The sequence below is a fragment of the Castor canadensis genome, chromosome 11 (assembly GCF_047511655.1).
Source record: "Castor canadensis chromosome 11, mCasCan1.hap1v2, whole genome shotgun sequence".
Lineage (NCBI taxonomy): Eukaryota > Metazoa > Chordata > Mammalia > Rodentia > Castoridae > Castor > Castor canadensis.
Window position 1 is genome coordinate 130,138,153 of NC_133396.1, and position 23,787 is coordinate 130,161,939.

At 39.5% G+C, this 23,787-nt stretch overlaps 1 protein-coding gene and 1 pseudogene across 2 annotated transcripts in view; both read right to left on the reverse strand.

Moving 5' to 3' along the window:
* The window catches only part of Ipo9 (importin 9), a 38,827-nt gene extending 15,857 nt beyond the window's left edge, over positions 1-22,970 (reverse strand). Inside the window, exons 1-13 of one of the 2 annotated variants that reach the window (XM_020161309.2) lie at positions 22,735-22,969; positions 9,948-10,009; positions 9,646-9,732; positions 8,875-9,076; positions 5,680-5,768; positions 4,684-4,770; positions 4,005-4,124; positions 3,803-3,903; positions 3,566-3,624; positions 2,671-2,822; positions 1,768-1,866; positions 744-850; positions 225-364 (exon numbers count right to left, since the gene is read on the reverse strand). In XM_020161309.2, coding sequence (XP_020016898.1) covers positions 225-364; positions 744-850; positions 1,768-1,866; positions 2,671-2,822; positions 3,566-3,624; positions 3,803-3,903; positions 4,005-4,124; positions 4,684-4,770; positions 5,680-5,768; positions 8,875-9,076; positions 9,646-9,732; positions 9,948-10,009; positions 22,735-22,894 — 1,465 coding nt within the window. In that variant the 5' untranslated portion in view covers positions 22,895-22,969. Of the gene's footprint in view, positions 1-224; positions 365-743; positions 851-1,767; positions 1,867-2,670; positions 2,823-3,565; positions 3,625-3,802; positions 3,904-4,004; positions 4,125-4,683; positions 4,771-5,679; positions 5,769-8,874; positions 9,077-9,645; positions 9,733-9,947; positions 10,010-22,734 lie in introns of both variants that reach the window. The other variant, XM_074048650.1, reaches the window with a different exon arrangement.
* Positions 11,108-18,375, reverse strand: LOC141413972 (large ribosomal subunit protein eL29 pseudogene; annotated as a pseudogene).
* Positions 22,971-23,787: the final 817 nt, after the last annotated feature.

Sequence of the window (23,787 nt, forward strand, 5' to 3'; positions counted from 1 at the left end):
CTGAACAGCAAGGATAAGTTCTGAAGTAGACATTAGTCTCATAGTAGGTAAAACTTGAGCCAAAGGCTATGTTAGGCGTCTAGATGAGTTTAAGCTCTAGGGTGAAAGGAATTTTTACTCAAAGGACACGAGAATATTAGGTCTTCCTGTCTAAGTGAAAAATATAACTGAGTGTATGATAGGTGTAAAGATTTTCCAGAACCGTGGCATGCACTAAAGCATACCTGAGAGGTTGAGGTCTGCAAGGATAACATTGGTCAGGAACCCATGCATGTCAAAGTGGACCCTGCCGTGCTTCACACTGTCAGTGATGATGGACTTCACTGAGCCTAGGGCAAGCATGCAGGCCTCGTGGATCTTCCACCTGCAAAAGGATACCACAGCTGGTAAAACAAACTGCACCGCCAAAGAAGATAAACATCTAAGGGAAGACGATTCAAAAAAGGCATTCTGCACAATCCAACCTAAAAGGGCCATTTATCTACCTCTTCAATCTAAATATTGCTATTAAACTTCACTAAAAACAGAATGAAATTTAATAACAACAGATTTTTCTAATTAAAAACAAAAAGTCCTTCCTTTCAAGACTACTTAAAAAGGAATGAAATGATAGCATTTTAACCAATTATTTTAAGGCTGGAAAGAACTGCTTGAGAACGGATGATTCAAAGCAAGGATTTGTTTGCCTCAGATCTGATGGCCCCCAACAGGTTCCCAAGTCAAGCATTGTGGCTCACTCTTACCAGTGCTCAGTGCCACTGTTTTTGGTTTGCTCGGCTTCTTGTAAGTGCCGAGTGCCTGCAGCAGCCAGGGCTGCTGCACTTTCATTCTGGAAATCTGTGGCCACAGCCTAGGGAGAGAGAAGAAAATCTATGTGTGTAGAGCAAATGTATTTTAACTGCAAACTGCTTTAGTTGGGGCTGTTAGAAGTGAATGGTTCAAACTCTTTGACATATACACACTAAACCCTGGTTAAGTATATTAAAAATGTGACTTCATTATTTCAGGGTCTCTGATGAAATATAATATTCTATATTTCTATAGTGCCTAGGCATTGTAAGGCTAACAGACCGTTCCTTTTGGCTTTATTAAACAGAGCATAAGTAAAAGTGAAAGTCAGTTTCGGATGACAACGGATCAGATATTTATTCTCTTGGGACCTGATCACAAGGGGGAGGGGAGGAAGAAAGGCTATTCTACAAATTGAATCATTACAGTAACTGCTGAGCTATAGCTGCAGTTCCTACTGTAATCTTTCATAGGTGCCTTAGAAATACTAAATGATAATGAGAAGTGACTAGTGATTCACCAACAAACCTCCTACCCAACAGGAAGCAAGTGGCAGTTTCTTCACACATTCCCGCCTAGAGACAACTTTATGCTCAAGTCAGAGGAGCCAAGTAAACATAAGCAGATTTTGTATGTTCATCTCTTAGCAATCTTTTAAGTTTGTTGACTTTTGGTTTGTGCTAGAGTTTTGGTGAAGGGCAGATTAAACTGAAATGGTCCTGATTCAACTATCCTGATTCATTAAACACTTAATCCTCTGTGCAATTCTTATATTTACTTGTAAATCAGAACCAGCAGGCACAACTTTGGAATTTTGAAGTCTCAGACTTCATCTGAGAAGCTCTCTTGTACCCCCAAGAGTCTGAGATAAAGCCATGCAATAGCACTGCACACCTTGGGTTAGATGTGTAGGAAGAAGAGGAAACCCTCAGGTGACTGAGGAGGATTATCTAGTTTACATATCAAGGTAACTCTTACCAACAGCAGGTCTTGAGCTGCAATTCTAACAGTATAGGAGAAAGTATCATCATCTTCATCTTCTACAAACTGTTGGGGGTTGGCTGTCCATACTTTAATCTGAAAAAGATGATGACGTTAGGTCTTTGTGAGGTTACCAATCTGGCCCATATTACTTCTTTTCATCACTAGACATGGGAAGATGTCAGCATTTTATATTGACTAAATCTCTAAGTCTCCAAGGTCCTTTCTTTATGTTATAGAAGCAAATCCCTTATTATCTAGGTACGTAGCAATGGCTATTACTCTCTATAGATTCCATTTGAGAATTTGGCAGATTACTTGCTCTCTGATACTGTCAATCAGTTGTTACTTATTGGTAAATTGATTTTCTGAATATGTTAGTTCTCATGGCTGCCATTTTATATGAAAGGTGTTGTCTTATTCTTCAGTGTTCTTTTCTGGTTTTAATGACCCACCAACCAGGCTAATAATCCGATCATTACATTTCATTATTTATAGGGAAGGAACAGGTTCTCCTAGATACTAGAATCTTTGGTTAGTGGTCTTATACAGATTTTCCTAACGGAAAAAGTATTCTGTAAGTACAACTACATAACATAGGAGTTGATAAAATTTCCAGTACCCAGGGATTTGAAAATACAATGATGCCAAAGCTTTCCTAGAACTTCACATGAAGTTACTCTGTTAGTGTCTATTTTTATTATTTTATTTTGTTTTTGGTGGCACTGGGGTTTGAACTCAGGACCTCACACTTATTAAGCAAGTGCTATACCACGTGAGCTATTCTACCAGCCCTCTTGGTGTCTATTTTTAGAAGTGAGATGTTTACTTGACAAAGGCCTCACATTCATCAAGTAGGACTCCCCAAATATAAGTCAGTAACTCCCAAATAGCGTTTACCTGCTCCTCAGTGATTTGCATGTATAGGATGATATAGTAAATCAACTCAGGCAAGGCTTTCTTAACAGTGCTTTTGAATTTGCTGTTTTCTAGTAGGGCATGGACAAATTCAAAAATGCTAAAGACAAGATTTTCAAAGCCCAGGACTTCACCTAAAGTAAACACACAAAAGAAGAGATTAATAATATGAAAGCAAAAGAAATACATGTACTCTGAAGGTAAACTATGTTACCTTTTAAATCAATGAATATTTAAAGTACTTGGTAATTACTACTCCTAAAGAACTGGTAGAAGGAGCTGAAGAGTTAAAGAAAGGAATTTTGTGGATATTAAATACTCTTTGGAATAAAAGAATCAGAAACAATGAATATATTCTCAAGCATGTTTTTTACCTGAAATACTTAAAATATTAAAATAGAAATGCAAGTATCATCATCTGGGACTTCAAAATTAAGCTACACAAAATGCCAGGAGTAGTTTGAATAAATGGCCTTTAAGCTTTCTCTTCTAATCCAAAATTCTATGACTTTATGGGATTTTTGCAAATGCCTAAACATCAGATTAAAGATGGTCAATACCTATCCGATATAATGAAAGGAAACTCAATTAGAAAACTCACTTAAAAGAAAGCCTCAATCACTGCTTTTTTTCTGTCTCTCTCTCTCTCTCTCTCTTTTTTAATTATTCCTGTACTGGGGGTACACTGTGACATTTACAAAAGTTCTTACAATACATCATAGTTGAATTCATTCCTTCTATCATTCTCCTTTATCCTCCCTCTCCCTACTCCTGCAATAGTTTCAACAGGTCTCATTTTCCCATTTTCATACATGTGTCTCTGAGGTTCCTTTTGCTGATAATTGGTATTTCTGTCAAGATCAAATCCACTACATACCATCAGAATCCACAGGATCTTCTACTTCCTCTGTGTAATTCACTTCTGTCCTCACATAAGTATGATGAAGAGTAAAGAAACAGAATTTGGAATCTGCTTTATACATATTCTACAAGGAAATTTTATATATTCTAATACTAGGAGTACACACCAAGAGAACTACATGAATGTGAGACCCAATGATAGATTCCCAATTATAGGTGGCAGTAGGTCCCTTAAGCTTTCAGGAAAGGATATAAAGCAGCGCTCTCAGTTAGTGTGTTCCACACAATAGGGAGAATCTGCTGCATGGAGGACACCATGTGCTTGGGGAAGTTTTTCACCAGGGCTGTCACTGCCTGAGAAGTTAAGAGGAAAAACACCAAGGGTAACATAGGAGAAATCAATGATTTCAGACCATTCTCTGAAACTCTAAATCTCATTGGTAATGAATGTTTACCTTTAGCACCTCCATCTTAAACCCACTGTCAGATGTGGGGCCATCTGGTATCTGGAGGGCCTGAACAAAGGCCTCTGTGAACTGCTGCACCACAGGAAAGATCAGGACTTTGGCTGCTCCCTGATAATAGAAATCAAAGTCAATGCTGGACAAACCTCTGACCCATGGTTTCAATACACATGACAAACACTGAAATTTCAGACATCTAACGCTCTCCTCAGGCTTAGGTCCCAATCAGAAGGGCACAGCAATATAGTCACTGGAGTTGTTTCAAGACTTCATTCTTTCTCAACTATGCTTGCAGTTCCCCACTGCAACCCTCTTCAAAGCTATTATAAGACTGCTTTTACAAAACTGCTTCTGCATCCCAGTATTTTTTTTAGCTATATTTTTCTCACATGAGAAGGTCATAGAAGAATAGAAAGGTTCAAAGGAATATCTAATTTGAAAAGGGCACAAGATAAGGTGCTTGAAAAAAATAAGACCCCAAAAGACTACACTATACATAAGTTAAAAAATTAATCAAAATGTTACGTCTACCTACAACATTAGTCAGTATGCTTTCTGGTACCATTATCATAAAACCAACCACTGTTCTGCCTGATTAATTAATGCCCAATAGAAGACATTAATAAAGACTTAAGCATGAAATCTGTTATTCACCCAAAGGCTCACTTACCTTTTCCAGCTCCTCCATGTTACATATCATATGGGCACAAGTGGTAAAAATCTCCACAGCTCGAGAGCGGGTTCGAATACCATACACCTGGGAAAAAGATTATGGCTTGAGAGTGGAGTATGTGTGTATCTATGACTAGAAGTAAAATTATGATTAATCATTCCTCACATGATATTAGATTCCTTAGAGAGATGTTAGACATTCATGGAAGACAAAGACCTCTGTAATTCAGAGAACACAAGGCAGCAAAATCATAATGTTTGAACTTACTGGAATTAACCCTATATACAGGCCTCTGTGGGTTGGTCTGACTACAAATTAGGCTGTGTAATGCCTAAAAGTCTAACATGACCAATGTATTTTTTTTTTGTCTTTTCTTAAGTGATCCTTCCACTCAGCCTCCTGGGATTACAGGTGTACACAATTCCTCCCTCCTTCCCTGCCTTCCTTCACACAGGTTAAGCACGCACTCTGCCTCTGAGGTACACCCTTAGCCTTTAATACATTTCATTTAAAATGGAGACTGTTGGTTGGGGGCAGGGGAATAGGGAGGTTAAAACATTACCTATTAGTTATTCCTATCTTACTTTGAATGAGTTGCTACTCACATACACATTAATGAAATATACATACAGTACACTAAAGGGCTGTTCTAGGAAGTAAGGTGGCTGAGGTAGGCAAGGTTAGGTAGTATGCCTTAGTGGGAGACTACAAGTAGCAACAAAGATAGTGGGTACTTAGGCATTACAGGATACCAGGAGGTCTGAGGTATATGCAGACATACTTCAGTTGTTTACTGTTTTATCAAAGGCTTGCCCTTGTGGTATCAGTGAGGACTCTATGGTTAATCCAGATTCTGATCCACATCTCTGTCAGTTCCATTCCTTCGATAGATACGGGAATCTGTGACAGACACCCTAATTTTCCTCCTGACACAGAGGTGGACCAGAGCTTGAACAGCCCTTTTTGCTGAGACATGGGGCTGAGATTGCATACCTCAGCCATGGTGAAGATCTTATACATCTCTGGAAGAATGACAGGAGCAACAAGTGGCATCTGTGTGTCTGTCACTTCTCGAGTGAACTCTACAAAAACAAAAGTAAAAAAACAAAACTACTGCATCATAAAGATATTAAGTATGAAAATTTCTAAGCCATTTCTAGGTGGCAGTTCCAAAACAGCACACAAGTAAGGACACTGACTTAGCCTCACTAGGAAAAGTAGCCAAGTTACTGGTTATTTGCTAGAAGGGCAAAGAGAACGATATGGACACAAGAGAAAATACCAGAGATTAAGAAAGAATACCTTAATATAAATATTGAAAGGGTATCTGAAATAAAACTCATAAAAGTCTTTGTAAGATCAACCTGGGAAAGTTTTGTATTAATTTAGTTTGTGTTCATCTGTCAACATTCAGGTGTACTTTGAGATCTCTTACCTTTATTTCTGTTTTCAGTTTTGTCCCATAACAAGTTATTTTGATGTACCAATAAAATAGGCTTCAACTCCATTTTGTTAGTTATTCTCAGCTTATGATATTTAATGACCTAAAAGTTTGAAGCTGCTGCTAATAGGAAAAGAAAGGGAATTCCTACATGAAGGTAGCAAAAAGCAGCCCATACAAAGAGTGAGACTTGAAGAAAGCAAGGGAAATAGGGATCACCTTTCCCTATACTTTAAAAAATTTAAAAACATACCATAAACAAGATATATAAGGGACCCTAGATTTCATGCTACTAAGTAGTAGAGTATAAGCCTCTGAGTTCCAGTAACTGTTTGTTCTATCTGATGCCTTTCCACATTGTCATTATAAAAATGGATCTAAATCAAGAGGGACTTTTTTCAGAAAAACACAGCTAAAAATGCAGTTGGCTTTTTCAAAGTTCATGCACCCCATAATCTTGGGCAATATCAATCCCTGCAAATCAAATGAAGATCAAATATTCAAAGATGAGTCTATTTTATGAGCTGTATCTTCCTTCTGAAGAATAAGGCCCAAGCTTTGAATAGTAACTAGTCAATTTTATTTAGATATCTGAGGCAGTCCACACAAGTTAGTGTACTACTGATAAGTTTTATGAAAACTGTATAGAATTGGGGATGTAGCTCAGTGGTAGAGAGCTTGCTTAGTACGTACAAGGCCCTGGCTGAACCCTAGCACCAAAAACAAAAAAAAAGTATAATTTAATACTACTGATAAAGTGAATAATTCCATTTTTTACTCTCCTATAATCATCTCCAGCATGTCAATTTATTCAGACTTTCTATGTTTAAGCTCAAAATAAGTTTTCGGAGGTCACTCAGCAAGTCAGAAAAAGTGTAAGACACCAACAATACCTCAATCTCCAAACTTCTTTGAAGAAAAAGCCTTATCTTGTGGATCAAATATTTCAATTCTTAGCAGCATGTTTGCATTTCCTGCACAACCTGAGACTAAGTTAGTTTACTTTTGGGACTAGGAGTGTGGTTCAAGTGGTAGAGCACCTGCCTAACAATAGTGAGGCCCTGAGCTCAAACCCCAAAGTACCTCCAAATACTTTAAAAAAAAAAAAATTGTGCTAAGTTAGTACACTTTTATAAATAGATAAATAACTGGAAGGCCTCACTAAAGGGTCAGGTATAGAATCTTAAAGGAACAAACAAACAAAACCTAAAAAATCCTGAAGATCCTGTGTGCCTGTAGTCCCAGCTACTTGAGAGTCTAAGGCAGGAGGATTGTTTGAGCCCAAGAATTTGAGGCCAGCCTGGGCAACACAGTGAAACCCTGTCTCCAAAAATAAAAGAAACAACAACAAAAGAAAACTGAGAAGAATCAGTCCCATTCTCCTCATGAGGTCCTATCTACATACTAACATCCTGCTATCTTCATGCATGCCTGTTTCTGTTGTCAGGAGTTACCCTCCTTCATAAAAGAGTTATTTGGGAATGGAGGTTGGCTGCTATCCATATCGTGTCTGATGACTCAATTATAAAAGGATAAAAATTTCCCTACCAGTTCATTCTCTTGGCTGATAGAATAGTGATTTCACTGAACAGTAATTTTCTTAGTCAAGTACAATGAGGGCTCTTCTGTATTCCAATCAGGATAAATGCACAACCATCCTTTTTCTTCAGGTCTATCAAAAAGAAGCTGAACTTTGTGTTGGAAGATTATGAATAGGCTTCCTTTCCTTGGCAGAAAAAATATCTTTTAATAGATATCCTGGTACTATGATGCTATAAACTAAAAGTCTAATTTCATGAAGAGTGTACAAAGTCACCTGAATAATGGATCACAGAGGAGAAGCATGGGAAACAGGAAGGGAAGTGAAAATCTAAGCAAGGAACATTTTGATCTTTTTGGTAACTTTGTTCTCTGAATCTGAGCTAAAAACTGAAGCTTTGTCACAGGAAACCAATAAGAATATGGTGAGTAGTTTAAAAGGCAGCTGGGGCATGGAAAGAGGGAGTTTTGAAAAGAATGAAAAGAAAGGATTTGCCTTTGACATAGAATTGGTATTATCCACCATTAACATCACATGGACTGGTAAATTCAGCCTAGACCCTAGGGACTGGAATATAAGCCCTTGAGGTTTTTATCTAATGTCTTGGTATATTATTGTAAAAATGGAGCTTTTCGACCGAGACGTTTTCAAGAGGATATCTACATAATAATGATGATAACCATGACATTACAAGTACCTACTGCACGTTAGTTATTGTGCTAAACACTCTACCTAGATATCTCATTTAGACTACCAAAAAGCTCCTTTGAGGTAGACATTATTAGCATCTTACAAACGTTGGCTCAGGAGGCTAAGTAAAGTTCAAGGTGAAGCCAGAATAGAAACCTAAATCTGAATCTGTATCTTTTCTTTGTTTGCTTGTTTTTTGTGGTGCTGGGACTTGTACTCAGGACATGCTTGGCAAGCTCTCTACCACTGAGTTATAGCCCAGCCTCTGGTATCCTAAGTATAAGGTTTGGTAGTCAAAGGGGTGCTATGCCAACTAAGTCTCTGGAAAAGAGCCAATGGGATTGGAAGATAGATGTGGAGATATAAACTAGGAGGTGTAACATTTTAAAAAAACTAGAAGGAAGGAGTAGCATTTATAACAAAGCCTACTGGTTTGGGCTTCCCTATCACATAGCTTCTTGAAGGTCCTGTCATTTAGGACCCAAGTACCAAATACCAGGGAAAAGGTTTCTGGTACCTGTTAGCACACGCATGGCTCCATGGACGGCATTTAAGTCTCCGCTCACCAACATCTCCATGAGCAGGCTAAAGAGTTGGGGCCAGGCTTCAGGCCAGTCCCAGTGGGCAATGGCTGACAATGCATAGGCCACACTGGAACGCACTTTGCTTATTGATTCTCTTAACCCATTGGGCAACAGCTCCCGGATAACAATTTTTGCCTGTAGAGGATGAAAGTCCACTTGCCATCAGATCAGCATATAAATGACTGGCAGAGCCCAGTCCAGTTTGGAACTATGTTAAAAAACAATATTCAAAAGAAACTGCATATCAATAAAAATTCTTGCATATAAATTTGACAATTAATTCATTCAGAGTTTATCTGTGATCTCTAAACTTATGCTGTCCATTAAAGTAGCCACTAGCTACATGTGGCCATTTCAATCAAAATTAATTAACAGTAAAAGGTAGAAACATTCCCTCATTTAATTCCCAAGCCCACTGAAGTTTGTATTTTAATTGTAATTTTAGGAATTTAGGAAATCGAGGTTTAGTAGCTAAATAGGTCTCTAGTTGTCTCATAGCCTGTAAAGGGCAGAACTGATATTTGAACACAGGCCAGCCTGATACTTGAACTCTCTTATCTATAGCATAGAATATGTAATGCCCACCGCCGTTCTACTTTTCTGCCTAGTCTCTTATTTGATCCATGTTGTCAAAGAAGGCTGACAGCCTAATCTAAGATGGTCCTTCAAATCTCTAGGTAGATGAAGCAAGCAACTGTCTTTACCCTTTCTGTAGTTTCAGGAGGCCGAAACTTCTCTGATTGGGCACACCAGTGAGTCTCCACATACTGCTTCAAGATGACTGATGCCAGCTGTGAACAGATTAAGTCAAGAAGTACGGCAACAAAAACACTTTTTTCACACATAAAAAACATATGCGTGGCTTGATACATTTGAATCAGACCTAAATGTGGTACAAAAATCATAGGTTATCTATAAATTGACCTTATTCTTTTTCCTTCTCATTAGAAAGTTTCATTACCAAGTAAAGGGATATTACTTACAAACTGGATTAGTCTGGACTTACCTGACGGATTGCCAATGCCCCCTGAGGATCTACAGTCAGCTCTGCCAAGTGAACACCAAATTCTAAAAGGGAAAATTTTGTTGTGAGTCTAAGAGCATTCAGAAAAGCCATAGCAATTTACTGAGCCCTAACCCTGATGCCAACAAGAAAAGATTTCAGAAAGAAACATGAAGTATTGTTTCTAAAAAGTGTTGATAGCCACTAAGATTGATTCCTCATAATAAGAGAATCAAATCGGCTTGCAGGGCGTAGTTTCTTATAATGAATGGTTCTAGCTCCCTCTCATTTTCTCCAACCTTTGCATAGCATCGTTCAAACACCTCTTTCAAGAAGGCAACAACTTCCTCTCAGAACAATGAATGTAATAACTAAGTGAAAACTGGGGCTATTTAACCCCAAGGAAAACTTAAAAGGTTTGATTTCAGGAGTTACTAATCATTTCTGGTAGTATATATGAGATGATTAGGTCAGAGAAAACCTGGCTTCAACAGGCTCACCCTAAAAATACAAGTGTTGCAAATGAACAGTTTCCAGTAAGCAACATAGTTTTTTTTTTTTTTTTAGACAAGATCTTGCTATATAGCCCAGGCTGGCCTCAAACTTACAGTCCTCTAAGCTCTAACCCGAGTGCTGGGATGACAGGTGTGAGCCACCACACCTGGCAATAGTAATCTTGACCTGTATATTGAACTGTATATTGGGAGGCTATAAACTCTTCTTCTCAAACCAAATACAGATCTAATTTGCACCTGCAAAAGCATCAATTAACAAATGTTTATTTGTGAAAAGAAGACCAAGGGCACATCCTAATTGCCACATCTTACAGTGTAGGACTGTGCTATCCAACACAGTAGTAATTAGTCACAAAGGCTCAGTACTTGAAAAGTGCCTAGAGAGAATTGAGAAGGCTATAAATGTAAAACACATCCCAGATTTCAAACTAGCATGAAAATGAAAGTAATATATTGTTCTAATTTTTACATTGATTATATGCTAAAATAATACTTTGCATACATCAAATTAAAACAGTATTAAAAATAATTTTATCTGTTTCTCTCTACTTTTTAATATGACTCCTAGGAAATTAAAAACTTCATGTTGCTCATTTCTATTGAACAGCACTGTGCTAGAGAATGAATAGCTAGATACAGAATCGTGAGTTTGAGGCCAGGCTGGTCTACATAGTGAGTACCTGCCTTTAAAAAAAAAAAAAAAAAGGCTGTGGATGTGGGCAAATTTAGATGCAAATCCTGAAGCTACCATGCTAGGCAAGTTACCTATCCTTTTAAAAATCTGTTTCCTCATCCACAAAATAAGGATGGTGGTATTAAGATATCAAACAATCCTGTGAGAACCCAATGATTTAATGCATGTGTTTAGCACAATACTTCCCACATAGTAAAAACTTCAAGAAAAAAGTTATTGTGCAATTGCTATTGTTATTTTTATTGCCCATCATTAGTACATTGTTGGCTTTCCTAGCCATGTAACTAAAGTTACTTTCCATGCAGTTCTATCATAATTGGATTCTACTGAATAGCAGTTATCCAAAGAGTACTTATACCAAAGGAAAACTTAATACCAAGAGTTATTACATGCAATGCTTTATGTTTAAATCTTGCCAAGTAATCAGGTTAAAAACTACTGGAAGCTACTTACGTCTATTTTTTCTAATGTTCTGAAATAATGTTTAGACTTACAGAAAAGCTGAAGAATAGTGTGGAGAGTTCATGGATATCTTTCATCCCCTTACCTAACCATGCTTCAGTGATCAAAACCTGGGAAACTAACATGGGTACAAAACTAGATTTTATACAGATTTCACGAGTTCCCCCACCCTTTTTTTTCTTTTTAATTTCAGGATTTGACCCAGGATCCCACATTATTTGGTTGTCATGTCTCCTTAGTTTCCTCCAAAGTGTGACAGCTTCTCATTCTCTTCTTGTCGTTTATGACCAGAACACTTTTAAGTGCTGATCAATTATTTTGCAGAATGTACCTCAGTTTGGGTTTGAATGAAACGTCCCTGTATTTATGGGGAGGTTTTGCGGTCTGACAAGTGTATCAAAGTGATGCTGTGCCCTCACTGCATCATAACAGCAAGTACGACATAATGCTGATAAATTTTATCACTAGTACTGCTAACCCTGATTTACTTGGCAAGGTTGGGTCTGCTGCATTTCTCTACGGTAAAGGCACTGGTTTTCCCCTTGTAATTGATAAAAATCTTGAGATACTTTGTGATTATGCTATTATCTTATTTCTTTTCAAACTTTCACCCACTGATTTTAGTATCCATGTGTGGATGCTGCCTGAAACAACTATTACTGTGTTGTGTCTGCCTAATGCTGACTTTGTACTTCCTTTATTCTCTCTGCTTATTAGTTACAACTCTTCTGTAAGGAAGAATTATCCTTTCTCCTTTATTCAATTACTCTTTTTATATCTGTATGGAGGCATGAGTTTTTATTTTTTATTTTTGGTGGTACTTGGGGTTTGAACTCAGGGCTTCATGCTTGTAAAGCAGGTGCTCTACCACTTGAGCCACACCTCCAGCCCATTTTGTTGTGTTTATTTTGGAGATGGGGGGTCTCAAGAACTATTTGCCCAACCACCTTGGCCTCACTCAGGCTGGCCTAGAACTGCAGTTTTCCTGATGTCAGGCCCCTCCCCTTAGCTAGGATTACAGGTGTGAGCCCCTGGCGCCCATCTATGAGTTTTTAATTTATTCTATGGGTTTTGATCCAATACTCTTATTAATTTTATTACCAAATTATTGCAAGCTTTGGACAAGAGAACTCGTTCAAGTTGACTCCTGTGTCCTTCCACATGCCCCCAGTCATTTTTTAGAACTTCTTTTTTGGTATTACAAGATGTCCTATGCTCATTTTATATTTTTTCTGCTCAAGCCCTAGAATCAAATTCTCCAAGAAGCCATCGCTGCTTAGTAGAAAATAGCATTTAGAAATGAAGATGTAGGTGGGCACTAGGTTTGCACACTGTTACTATTCTTAAGCCTTTCATACAACAGACCTAGTGAATACAAAGTGTATACAAAGCTATACAAAAAAACAGATTCAAAGAAGTGTCACTCTTTCCTCACCCCTATGAAACTAACTTGTTTTCATTACCTCCTTCTTTCTGGCCCTTCACTATCAACTCCATGTCAGTAGATAACCAGTTTCTTTCCTGTACCTCTTTGCACAAACAAGCAGACACATTTTTTTGTAGTTATTCTTCCTTGCTTATTTTTCTACATGACCTTTAGAATCAACTTGTCTACTTCATCTGTAATGGTGAACGGTCCTACTCATTGATAGGGTTTGTCTTTCCATTTGTTTATATCTAATTTTAAGTCCTTCAGGAGTGTTTAAGTTTCCTCTAACACCTGCACACGTTTATTGCAACACACTGACAACAGCCAAGCTAAGGCATCAGCTGAGGTGTCCTTGAATAGAAGAATGGATAAAGAAAATGTGGTGTATACATGATGAAGTACTACTCAGCCATAAGGAAAAATGAGAGCTCATGTGGTTGAGTGCCTGTCTAGCAAGCACAAGTTCAAACCCCTGTACTGAAAACAAAACAAAACAAAATCATGCTAAGTAAAACAAGCCAGGCTCAGAAAGACAAATACTGCTTGTTTTCTCTCATATGCGGAGTCTAGACCTTTAAAAATGTGTGTGTGTGGGAATATAAACGTGGACCTGTTTAGGGGGATGAACGGGAGGGCAGCGAGAGAAAGAGAATGGTGAAGGGTGAATAATATCAAAGCACATTTTGTCTACGTATGAAGGTGGAATAATAAAATCCGCTAAAAGCTGTTAAAAATGGGTGCAGGGGATGAGAAAAAAAGGGCAACAGAGAGTGTTAACCTGATCAGAGTACAATATAGTCAACATATGCATACATGGAAATAACATGGTGAAATCCCTCTGTACAATTGAGAGTAACGAAGAAAGTTTCTTCTAATAGATTCTTGCACATTTCCTGTTAGTTTTATTTCAAGTATTTAATCTTTTCTATTGTTATCATAAATGGTTTGGCAATTAAAAACTGTGTAGATCTTTGTGCACATGAAAGTTGTTATTAGTTTTTTAAATTCTATGTTCTGCTATTTTACTGAATTCTTTTTTTGGAGACACAGTCTACGTAGTTCAGGCAGGTCTGGAAAACTCACTAGTAGCTGAAGCTAGCTTTGAACTTGTGATCTTCCTGACTCTGACTCCCAAGTGCTGGGATTACAGGTGTGCACCACCACACATGTCTCTTCTTCTTATCATGTCTTTATTTTGAGTGGCAGTTTTAGATTAATTAATTTACTTATTAATTGCAGTGCTGGGGTTTGATCCCAGGGTCTTTCACACACCAAGCACTCTACCACTGAAGTACACTTCCAGCCGCTCTAAGCTGCAGTTTTTGAAACATTCCTATGCAGCACTATCATTTCACTCGGGATAGAAGGGGATTTCTTGCAAGACCACCAAAAAGATGGTTTCCTTCTAAAACATTTATGAAATAATTAAATCATAAGTAAACACCTGAAACCTGCAGAACTACCCCTGAAATCTACTCTAATTCCTCAGATCAGTTTGGCCAGTTCAGACTCTGTTTAAGTCTATAAAACCCATGTATAACAACAGAACAAACAAATAGGTGTCTACAACCCTAAGATATGGGAGTCAACTTTCAGGATGGACCCTAAAACAGATGAATCATATAATTTAGCAAGACCTCTTAAGATACCAATGTTCAAGTTTAATGAGGAAAAAAAAACTGTATTAAATGCACATGTAAAGTCTACTTTATAAAGGAGAAAGACTACTAGTAAGGGCACCCACACTTCCTTTGAGGTCAGCTACTTAGTGTGATAATGACTGTTGAATCCATGGCCTCAAGTCTGCTTAGAATATCACTGTCCACCTATGCTTGACCTCCTGGACATAGTGAACTAATTCAGTGTGCCTTATGTAACTTCCTTCAGAATGACCTACACATGTATTCATAAACTACCTGGGACATACAAAACTGTAAGGCACCTTTTAAGTAATTTCTGCATGGGCCCCTATGTTGTGAGTTTTTAATATTCTTAGCAAGAGCATAATTTTTGGATCATTACTACAGGGACAAACTAAAATGAGATAAAAATGAACAAAACCTTCAATCATACACTTGAAAAAGATACTACAGAATAAAATAAGACTTTTTGAGAAGGGTTTGAATTGAGATTATAAACTTTAAACAAAATGGAACAATTATTGTTCCTATGAAAGCATGGATACTCATAGTTCTAGGGTAATATTAAGGTCCACAGAAGGGGAAAGAAATCACACATTTTCCATCAATCCACATTGGCACTAATCAGAGGATCAGTAGCACATGAAGACAAACTTTACATATAAGTCCTGTCACAGTTTGGAGGTCCCCTGCCATCATTTGGAAAACTTCATCCGCTTTTCAGAGAATCTGTGCCAGGAAAACATGCACTGTAATGATGATCACAAGAGCCGGATGCTCTTCTAACATGGTTATAAATTATGTCTGCTACCTACCAATGATTACTCCCCAAATTCTGCAAGTTCCCTATATTATATAGGATGGTGAGAATAAGAACACATCAGAAGATAAAAACTTACAGGAAGACCAGAAATTATACAACGAAAGGTCTCTACACACGAGAATTTTAAAATGAATTTTCTCTAAGTTTGTAACCTTCACGTAAGAAAGATGCTTTAAAGTTCAAATAAAATAATGTCTACTCAAAAGCCTCACTGAGAAAATCTTCAAGAACTCATCATGGATAATTTGGATGAATCTGAAAGCAGAATAAACAGAATAGATTTTCTTCTCTACAGGTTCCCAGAGTTTCAAAAATGGTAACCCCTAAAATCCAAAGACAAAGAACTAATTTGCATTAGGCTATAGGGGAATATAAATTATTATCAAGGGCATGTATTTTTTTTTAGTGGCATTTTTTAGGGCCTCATGCTTGCTGGCAGGCGCTCTATCACTTGAGCCATTCTGCCAGCCTGTAAATTTTTATTATATGTAACTCAGTTTATTCTGCCTAGAGCATATATCCATTAGAAACAGGGGGTATCAGTCACCGTAGAAGAGTTTCATAAAGTTAGTTTTAACTTTAATTTACATAGAAGTTAATGAAGAATTGTTTCCCAGAAGTGACAGTGGTGGACGGTATTGATAGTGAACTTTGTGCCGTGAAACTAATACAACAAAGGAAAACCCTAGCTGGGAACCAGTGGCTCATGCCCATAACCCTAGCTACTTGGGAGGCTCAGAGAGGGAGGATGACAGTTCAAGGCCCCCTGGGCAAATAGTTTGTGAGACCATCACTCCAAAATAACCAGAGCAAAATGGCCTGGAACAGGTGATAGAACATCTGCTTTGCAAGTGTGAAGTCCTGAGTTCAAACCCTAGTCCCACCAAAAAAAAAATAAATAAATAAAAAGGAAAAGCCTGAAAAACATTCTAAAGTTCCTATCCATTTCTGTTTAGTAAAAACCTTAAAGATTTTTACTTAACAGACTATACAGTATTTTTGAAGAAATACAACTGAATATATCTGTTAAAACAAGAAGTACTTTTGTGTAGTTGTGTGTGTGTATGTGTATGTGTGTGTGTGTTGAGGGATTTCTAGTCTTATTGATTAGTGCCTTTAACATAACTTTTTTAGAAAACACAAAATAGCTGAAAAATTTATGTTGGGATGATTAAGGCAGAGAAAATACATGAGACACCATAGCTGTTTTGTTTTACTTGGAAAGGATCAATTAAGATTAAACTAAGATTCAATGTATGGAGTTAATCCAAAGCGGAACCCTCTCAAGAGTGCTATGTGAAGTCAGCTTTCAAAGCCATTTTGGTTAGGCAATTTAATTTCTCCAGTACCTTTTTCCAAGGTGAAATAAGGAAGCTGAGGATTTAATCTAGGTTTTTCTTTTCCTGCTTCAGGTTTATTTGTAGAAACAGCATAGAACACCAGCCCCCTGCAGATGGCAGCCAAGGGGTCACATCAGTCCATCTGTTACTATGGGGCCTTCACAGGGGATGGGGCACCTTTGGGAGCCTGTGCCTGAGCGGGAGCTTTTGCCAGAGTGGAAGCTGGAGCTGCAGCCTGGGCCTTGGCCTTTGCCTGGAAAAGCCTGCAACCCCTGGCCATGTACGTACAATTACGCTTCCCAAGCTTGGGGTGGGCAAGCTGTTTGTTTGCAGTTGGCACCCTTTGGGATCCTGTGTTTGTTAACCTCGCTGGGCTTTATGAGGACCTTGACAGCCTTGGCATGAGCGCTCATGGCCTGGGCATTGTTCTGCATCTTCTTCAGGCCCTTCTTGTTGTGGTTTGTAGCACAATGCATGCTCCTCAGGAATTTAGGGTCTAGCCGCTTAAGAGATTCATATCTTTGTGGTCAGGGTTTCTTGATGCCATTTCTGTGCCATTTTCAGGACCAGTTGTGCATGGTATGATTCTTGGACTTGGCCATGTCTACACCATAATCCGTGGCTCACAGAAGCACCCGGGATAAATCTGGGTTCTTGATTATGCCTCCATTTCAATCCATAATGGCACCCTCCTGACTTCCTTTCTAAGAAATCCTTTGTTCTCTTTCATTTTTTAATCTCATTCTTTATACCAGCAGTGTAAAGTATTTTGCTCCCCTTTCTTATCTGTGCTCCCCTTTCTGTCCTTTCACCTTACTTGGCAAAAATGATCTAAAGCTTGGCTTAGAAGGGAAAAGCCAAGGACCAGGAGCACAGAGCCACACCTATAATCCCAGTTACTTGAGAGGTGGTGATAGAGAGGACTGAGACTCAAGGTCAGCCTGGGCAAAAGAATTTATGAGACCCCATTTCAACAAACAAGCCAGGCATGGTGGCATATGCCTATAATCTCAGCTATGCAGGAGGCATAGGTAGGAGGATTGATGTCTGAGGCTGGCTCTGGGCAAAAATGAGAGAACCTATCAGAAAAACAACTAAAGTAAAAAGGGATGGCACTCAAGTGGTAGTATGCCTGCCTAGCAAGCATGAGGTTCTGAGTCCAAACCCCAGTACAAAAAGGAAAATGCAAAGAAGATCATGGAGAATAAAGTATGAGTTAAGAAATACAAGGGCTGGCAGAGTAGCTCAATGGTAGAGTGCCTGCCTAGCAAACACAATGCTCTGAGTTCAACACCCCCAGTATCATCAAAAAAATAGAAAGAAAGAAAGAAATACATGCTACTGGTCTTAAGGGCCTACTAGAGAGACATAAGACTTGGCAGTGCTTTGACAGTCAACTTCAGGAAGAATTGTGAACAGAGATTGTGTGGAGAAGGTCAGAATTTTGACTAGAGCACTGGAGAAGCCCCCTATTTCTCATGGGGCTGGTAAGCACCACAAAATCACAGATGAGAGTAAAAGAAAACTCCACCACTGGCCTTTTTCCTAGCGTGGCCGCCTTCCGCTCGGCTCAGTGCCCGCCACATGCCCAGGAGTGCGTCTGGATCCTTGAGGGGCGCCCTTCGCAGGTGGACTTAGGCTATACTGCAAGAGAGCCAGAAAAGTGCCCATGAGAACCAGAAAGTAAACTCCCAGCCAGCAGGGTCATCTCTCTAGGCCTGTAAGGTGAGGTAGGGAAGTCAACACCAGTAACTGGGCAGTGTCTAAATGCCAGAAAAAGTGAGGGAGAGAGTTCTCTGCAACTTCTGGTTCAACATAATGGTTGGAGAAGGAAAAAAAAAAAAAACCTGTATTCTCTGTGGCTTATCTGCTGAGAACAAGACAGACAAGACCGGGCTGAGGATAGCTCAGTGGTAGAATGCTTATCCATCATGCACAAGGCCCTGGGTTCAATCCTCAGCACTACCAAAAAAAAAAAAAAAAAAAAGACAAGACTGAGGCAAGGCCAAATGATGGGGGGAATGTCTCCATTTATTTCTAACAGACAAAAAAAAAAAAAAAGAAAAAACAATCTAGGGTCTAAATCTAGTTATATTAGAAAGGTATGCTATGCTGGATGGAGAATTAAAGCTTGTGCATGAAAGTAACTCCCTCCAACACACAGGTGATGTGCTTCTTAAAGGAAAGTAGAAGCAAAGGAAGAAAAGATCCTTATCTGAGATTACAAAAAACAAAGCATACAAATGCCAAAAATAAGGGGGGATATTCTCAAATTCCCCTAAATTGGATCAAAACAAGATTAGATGAAGCTGAACAGAGAATGTTAAAATTTTGAAGTAAGTGACATTTGGCAGTTTATCATCTCCCCAGTCTTTCTAATTACGATGTTTATAAAATGCTTTTTATTTTTACCTATGGAGGTAGAACTAAATTTCTGCAAACTCTGCTAATCAAATTCAAAATCTAGAAAAAATTAAAGGGTAACAATTATCTACTGAATACTACATAGCATAGGAGCTTCCAAATATGGTTCATCTCAATTCAGGATGAAATGTTCTGAACAAGGTGGTAAATGGTACCATTTTCTTCTCCAATTTACCTTGTTAAACCAGCATTAACTATTCAGAGAGGTTTGCCCGGTTTCCCCTAGATCTAAGTAGGGAAAATGGTAAACACAAGAGTTCGGGAAAATTCTCAGAGAGACCAGGCTGAAAAAACAACTATCTTGATCCTTTTCAGACATACATGAGTCAGGTGGATCTCACATATATACACTTCTTGGGCTTACAAGAATAGGCGCTTATTCTGGAAAATGTGATAATTAATCGTGGCTAAGTTATTTACCAGAAAATGTCAGTGGGCAGGTGAAATGATCAGGATGTACTTTGGGCTCTACAAACTCCATTTTCTAAGATAAGTGCTTCTTACAGTCCCATTTTTTGGGTATTTTAAGCTTACCTAGCATGTGCAAGGCCCTAGATTTGAACCCCAACACTGAAACAAAATAAAACAACAACAAAAAAATCTATGGCATAATTCGGCCAAAGCATGTCAACTTCTCTTGTGTATCCTTTTAAAGGGAGTTGATAAGTGACCTGTGCCTTTCCCCACAAATTAAAGAGATTCTCCCACTTAATCTGTAAGACTAGGGGATCATCAGCTAACAGTCAAGGAAGGTGACAAACCTTTTTGACAAAGTGAACAAACCACTTAATCTTAAGGACAAGGTAGGACCAGTCTCTAATGTGAGGCAATAATTAATGGCTCACAAGGACAGCATGGTTATTTGAAAGGACATAGGGACTAGATATAGTTGTCAACAGGCTCTGTGCCTGTTGGAAACAGAAAAGGATAAAAGATTACCAAAATGCAAATAATACAGATACCAACTCCCAGATTTCTCATTAACTATAGGTTTTAAGAAAGAGCGTCTCCTAAGACCAGAAAGCAAGGTTTGTTCTGCTAGGATAAAACTAAAATGCAAAGCAATTCCAAGAGTGGAAAATCATTTATTCACTCATTTCCAAAAAAGGCTTCTCACTGTGACCTGCAGGGCTTTCAGATAGCAGGAGCTACATTCTGCCAGGTTCACGAGGCCAGAGTTTGCTAACTCCTAGTTGACAGGCCAGAGGGGCTCTATTTCCACGAAAAGAAGGACTATGCTGGTGGAGATGGAACTATTAGATCATGTTCAAACAACATCTGAGAGAATTGGACAGAATACCAGATGGGAGGTACTATGAACCCATGGCAAAGTAAACTTGCTAAAGGCCACAAAAGGAAAAGAATAGTATATCTAGAGAATGAACCAGTATCCTCCACTTAAAAATAGGTACAGAAGGAGGTGAATCTTTAGAGTCTTTGTGGATAAACGTAGGAAGCAGACTACTTTAAAAGACACAGTCATGAAAGGGTCCAACTCCAGACTTGATCCAACCCTATAACCATATCCTAAGCAAGAGCCAAAATGCCTTACTAACTAGACCATCAATAACAGGTTACTATATTAAAGCCTTTCTATACCTCTCACAGCATGCCCCACAGGACATCACCAGTAAGTTATGGGAAGTGAGAAGTGAATTAAGGGGAGCATCCATTTGTTTTACATCAGTGCCCAGATCAACTGTATTTTTTAAATTGAATTTTTTATTTCAACACCTAAAAAGATGAAGAAAGTCGGAGATCAGAACTTCAGAAAGACCTCAAGTTCATAACTGACTTTGCCTAGAAGAGACCATGGCATCTTACAGAGATGAAGAACAAGAGCAGAAGTAGAGTTACTGAACAGTTTAAACATAAACCAAGGTTCGCCCTTCACAGAAAGGCCTCAGACATGCATTCGGGGCACCAGAACACCGGGTATCATTCAGGGTAGGTTTCTTTGGACCAATTTGCACTATACCATCAACTTAAGTCAAGCAGCAAATTAAATTTGACGAGGTATTTGTTTGGTCACTCTTCAAACTCAAGAGAGGCAGAGACCATAACGTGAATATGTTTACTAATAAAAACTCCTTCAGATCAATTTATGTATGATTTTCTCTCACTTTGTGGTTTCTCTCTTTGTTCTGTAAAATATATTTTATGTTATGACAACTGTAACTGAGCTCTCAAAATAGTCCTTGACTTATTAGATCCCAAATCCCAAAAGATTTCCCAAATCCCAAAACATAAGGAAACTTGTTTCCAATACTTCTTTCATATTGTGACAGAATATATAACTTAGTTTACAGGAGAGTTTGTCTTCATTCCTTTCCAATGAAAGTTAAGTCCAGCAGGAGCATTAACTCAAGCTTTGAATGACTGACCAGACCCTGGACGATTTCCCGTATCTCTGCAGAGGCCTAAATTTAAAGAGCAATGGAAATATCCTTTTGAATTGGAGGATTCTGAGGACTTGGGAGATACAGCCACACTCTGACCAGATGTATTTCTTACATAAAGACCAAGAAGACTTTTGCCGGGCTGGAGGTGTGGCTCACGTGGTAGAGCACCTGCCTAACAAGCTCAAAGCCCTGAGTTCAAACCCCAGTACTAAAAAAAAAAAAAAAAAAAAAAGAAAAAAAAAGAAGCCCCCTTCTCCTGTTGCAGGATTATATTGTTCCGTTCTTTGTAAAGTGACTACAATGGAGCTGATGGAAGCCCACTCAAGCAGGAAATTAACAGAAAATCTCACACCCATAGGCTATTTCTTCTCCATCACTTTAAAGCACATAATAGTAGTATGGGGACAAAGTATCAAAAACAAAGGAAGACCGATTCCTCCACATAGAGGTATTTAATAACTGCCAATTACTCTGAAAATAAACGAGGAGCGTGGGTCAGGAAGTCGGTGCAGCTTCATGTGCATTTAACTTAATTTCTGGGAAAACATGAAGCGTACAAACCAACCAGCCAGACTTAAAATTGGGGAGGCAGAAACTTGGTTGATGACATCCACTCCGGTTTTTTTTTGTTTGTTTGTTTTTGATAGCCACCCTCTTCTCTCACGACCCCCACTAACATCTCCCCCCTACTCTGATCCCATTACAACCGAGCTGGTGAAGACAGAGGGAAAAGACCCTGGTGCTAACTCAAAAACACTTCCCAGGCCGCGCGACACCATCAGCAACCCGTCGAGCTCCATTTCTGTCCTCTGCAGATCCCAGGCTCCATCCATCTTTTCAGGTCTCCACCCTCCCCTTCCCCCCGCAGGCTCCACCTCCCCGGACCCCCACCCCGCACCCGCGTCTCCCCTCTCCCGGCCCTTCACGACCACCAGCGACAATGACCTCTAGCTCCAACTCCCCTCCTCGGCGCCCTCTTCTCCGCCGTGTCCCTTCGGGTCAGCGGACTGTGCGGTCCGCCCAGGTCCCAGCCATCCTCGTGACGGTCCCGCCTCACTCACCCTCCGTCACCTCCAGCACCTTAATCTGTTCCTCGGCCGCCGCCCGCACCTCCTGCACTGGGGACAGGATTCCGGTGAGCGTGTCCACCAAAGCCTCCTTCAATCCTTGTGCCACTGGACCCGGCAGCCCAGAGGCCGTACCAGCTGCCGCTGCCGCCATCTTTCCTTCCCGCAGCCCGCCAGCCCCTCGGCCGGGACCCGCCACCGAATGACGGCTCCCGTGTGCGGCCAATCCGCGAAGCCGCGCCTGCGCACTACGGCCCGCGGGAGCGGGCTAGGGGGCGGGGAATGGGGCCTAAGCCTCCAGAGACAGCGCCTCCTGCCCTCTGAATGAAAAACTACACCTTTGTTGGCAAGAATCTCTATGGATTTATGTGAAGAGTACTGGAGAGTGTTAAGGGCTTTCCAAAAGTCGCACTTGTGCATTTGCAAGCTCCCTTGGAATAAAGGTCATGATATGCCTTTAGACTCATGGGTCTTTCGGATACAAGACGCTGTGTTAGGAGAGAGGTGGGATGAAAATGAATGTAGAGGGCTTCAAGTTTAAAGTAACCCCCCATACTTTATTTTTTATTTTTTTTCTTTTTAAAGGCTCCATTGGGTCTGTTCACCCCTTCACTTCAGAGATCCAAAGATGTCGGGGTGAGGGCAGCAAAAATTGAACTGGCAGTGGGAGGTGCTCACCTTAGAAAGCCCTAGTCCCTTGGTTTTGCAGCTTGGATGGGCTCAACCTTAAAAATGGGAACGTGGCCAGGCAGGGGAGAGTGCTTGCTTGTGAAAGAGCATCTCCAGTGACTATGTGTCTGAGAATGAATCCTGTTAGCTGAGAATGTACAAAGTTCCTTTTCCCATAGAAATTATAACTGGACCTCAAGTCTACAAAAGTAGTGTGATACAGTTATCAGGGGCTAGTCATGCGAAATGGCTTACCATATAAAGATCAATAGTGGAGCAAAGGGTTAAAAATGCAGGACGGGGTGGCAAACATGTAATGGCAAAAGGGATGGAATGGTCCATGTTGGAACACAAGGAACAGGTATTTCCTGGTAAGTT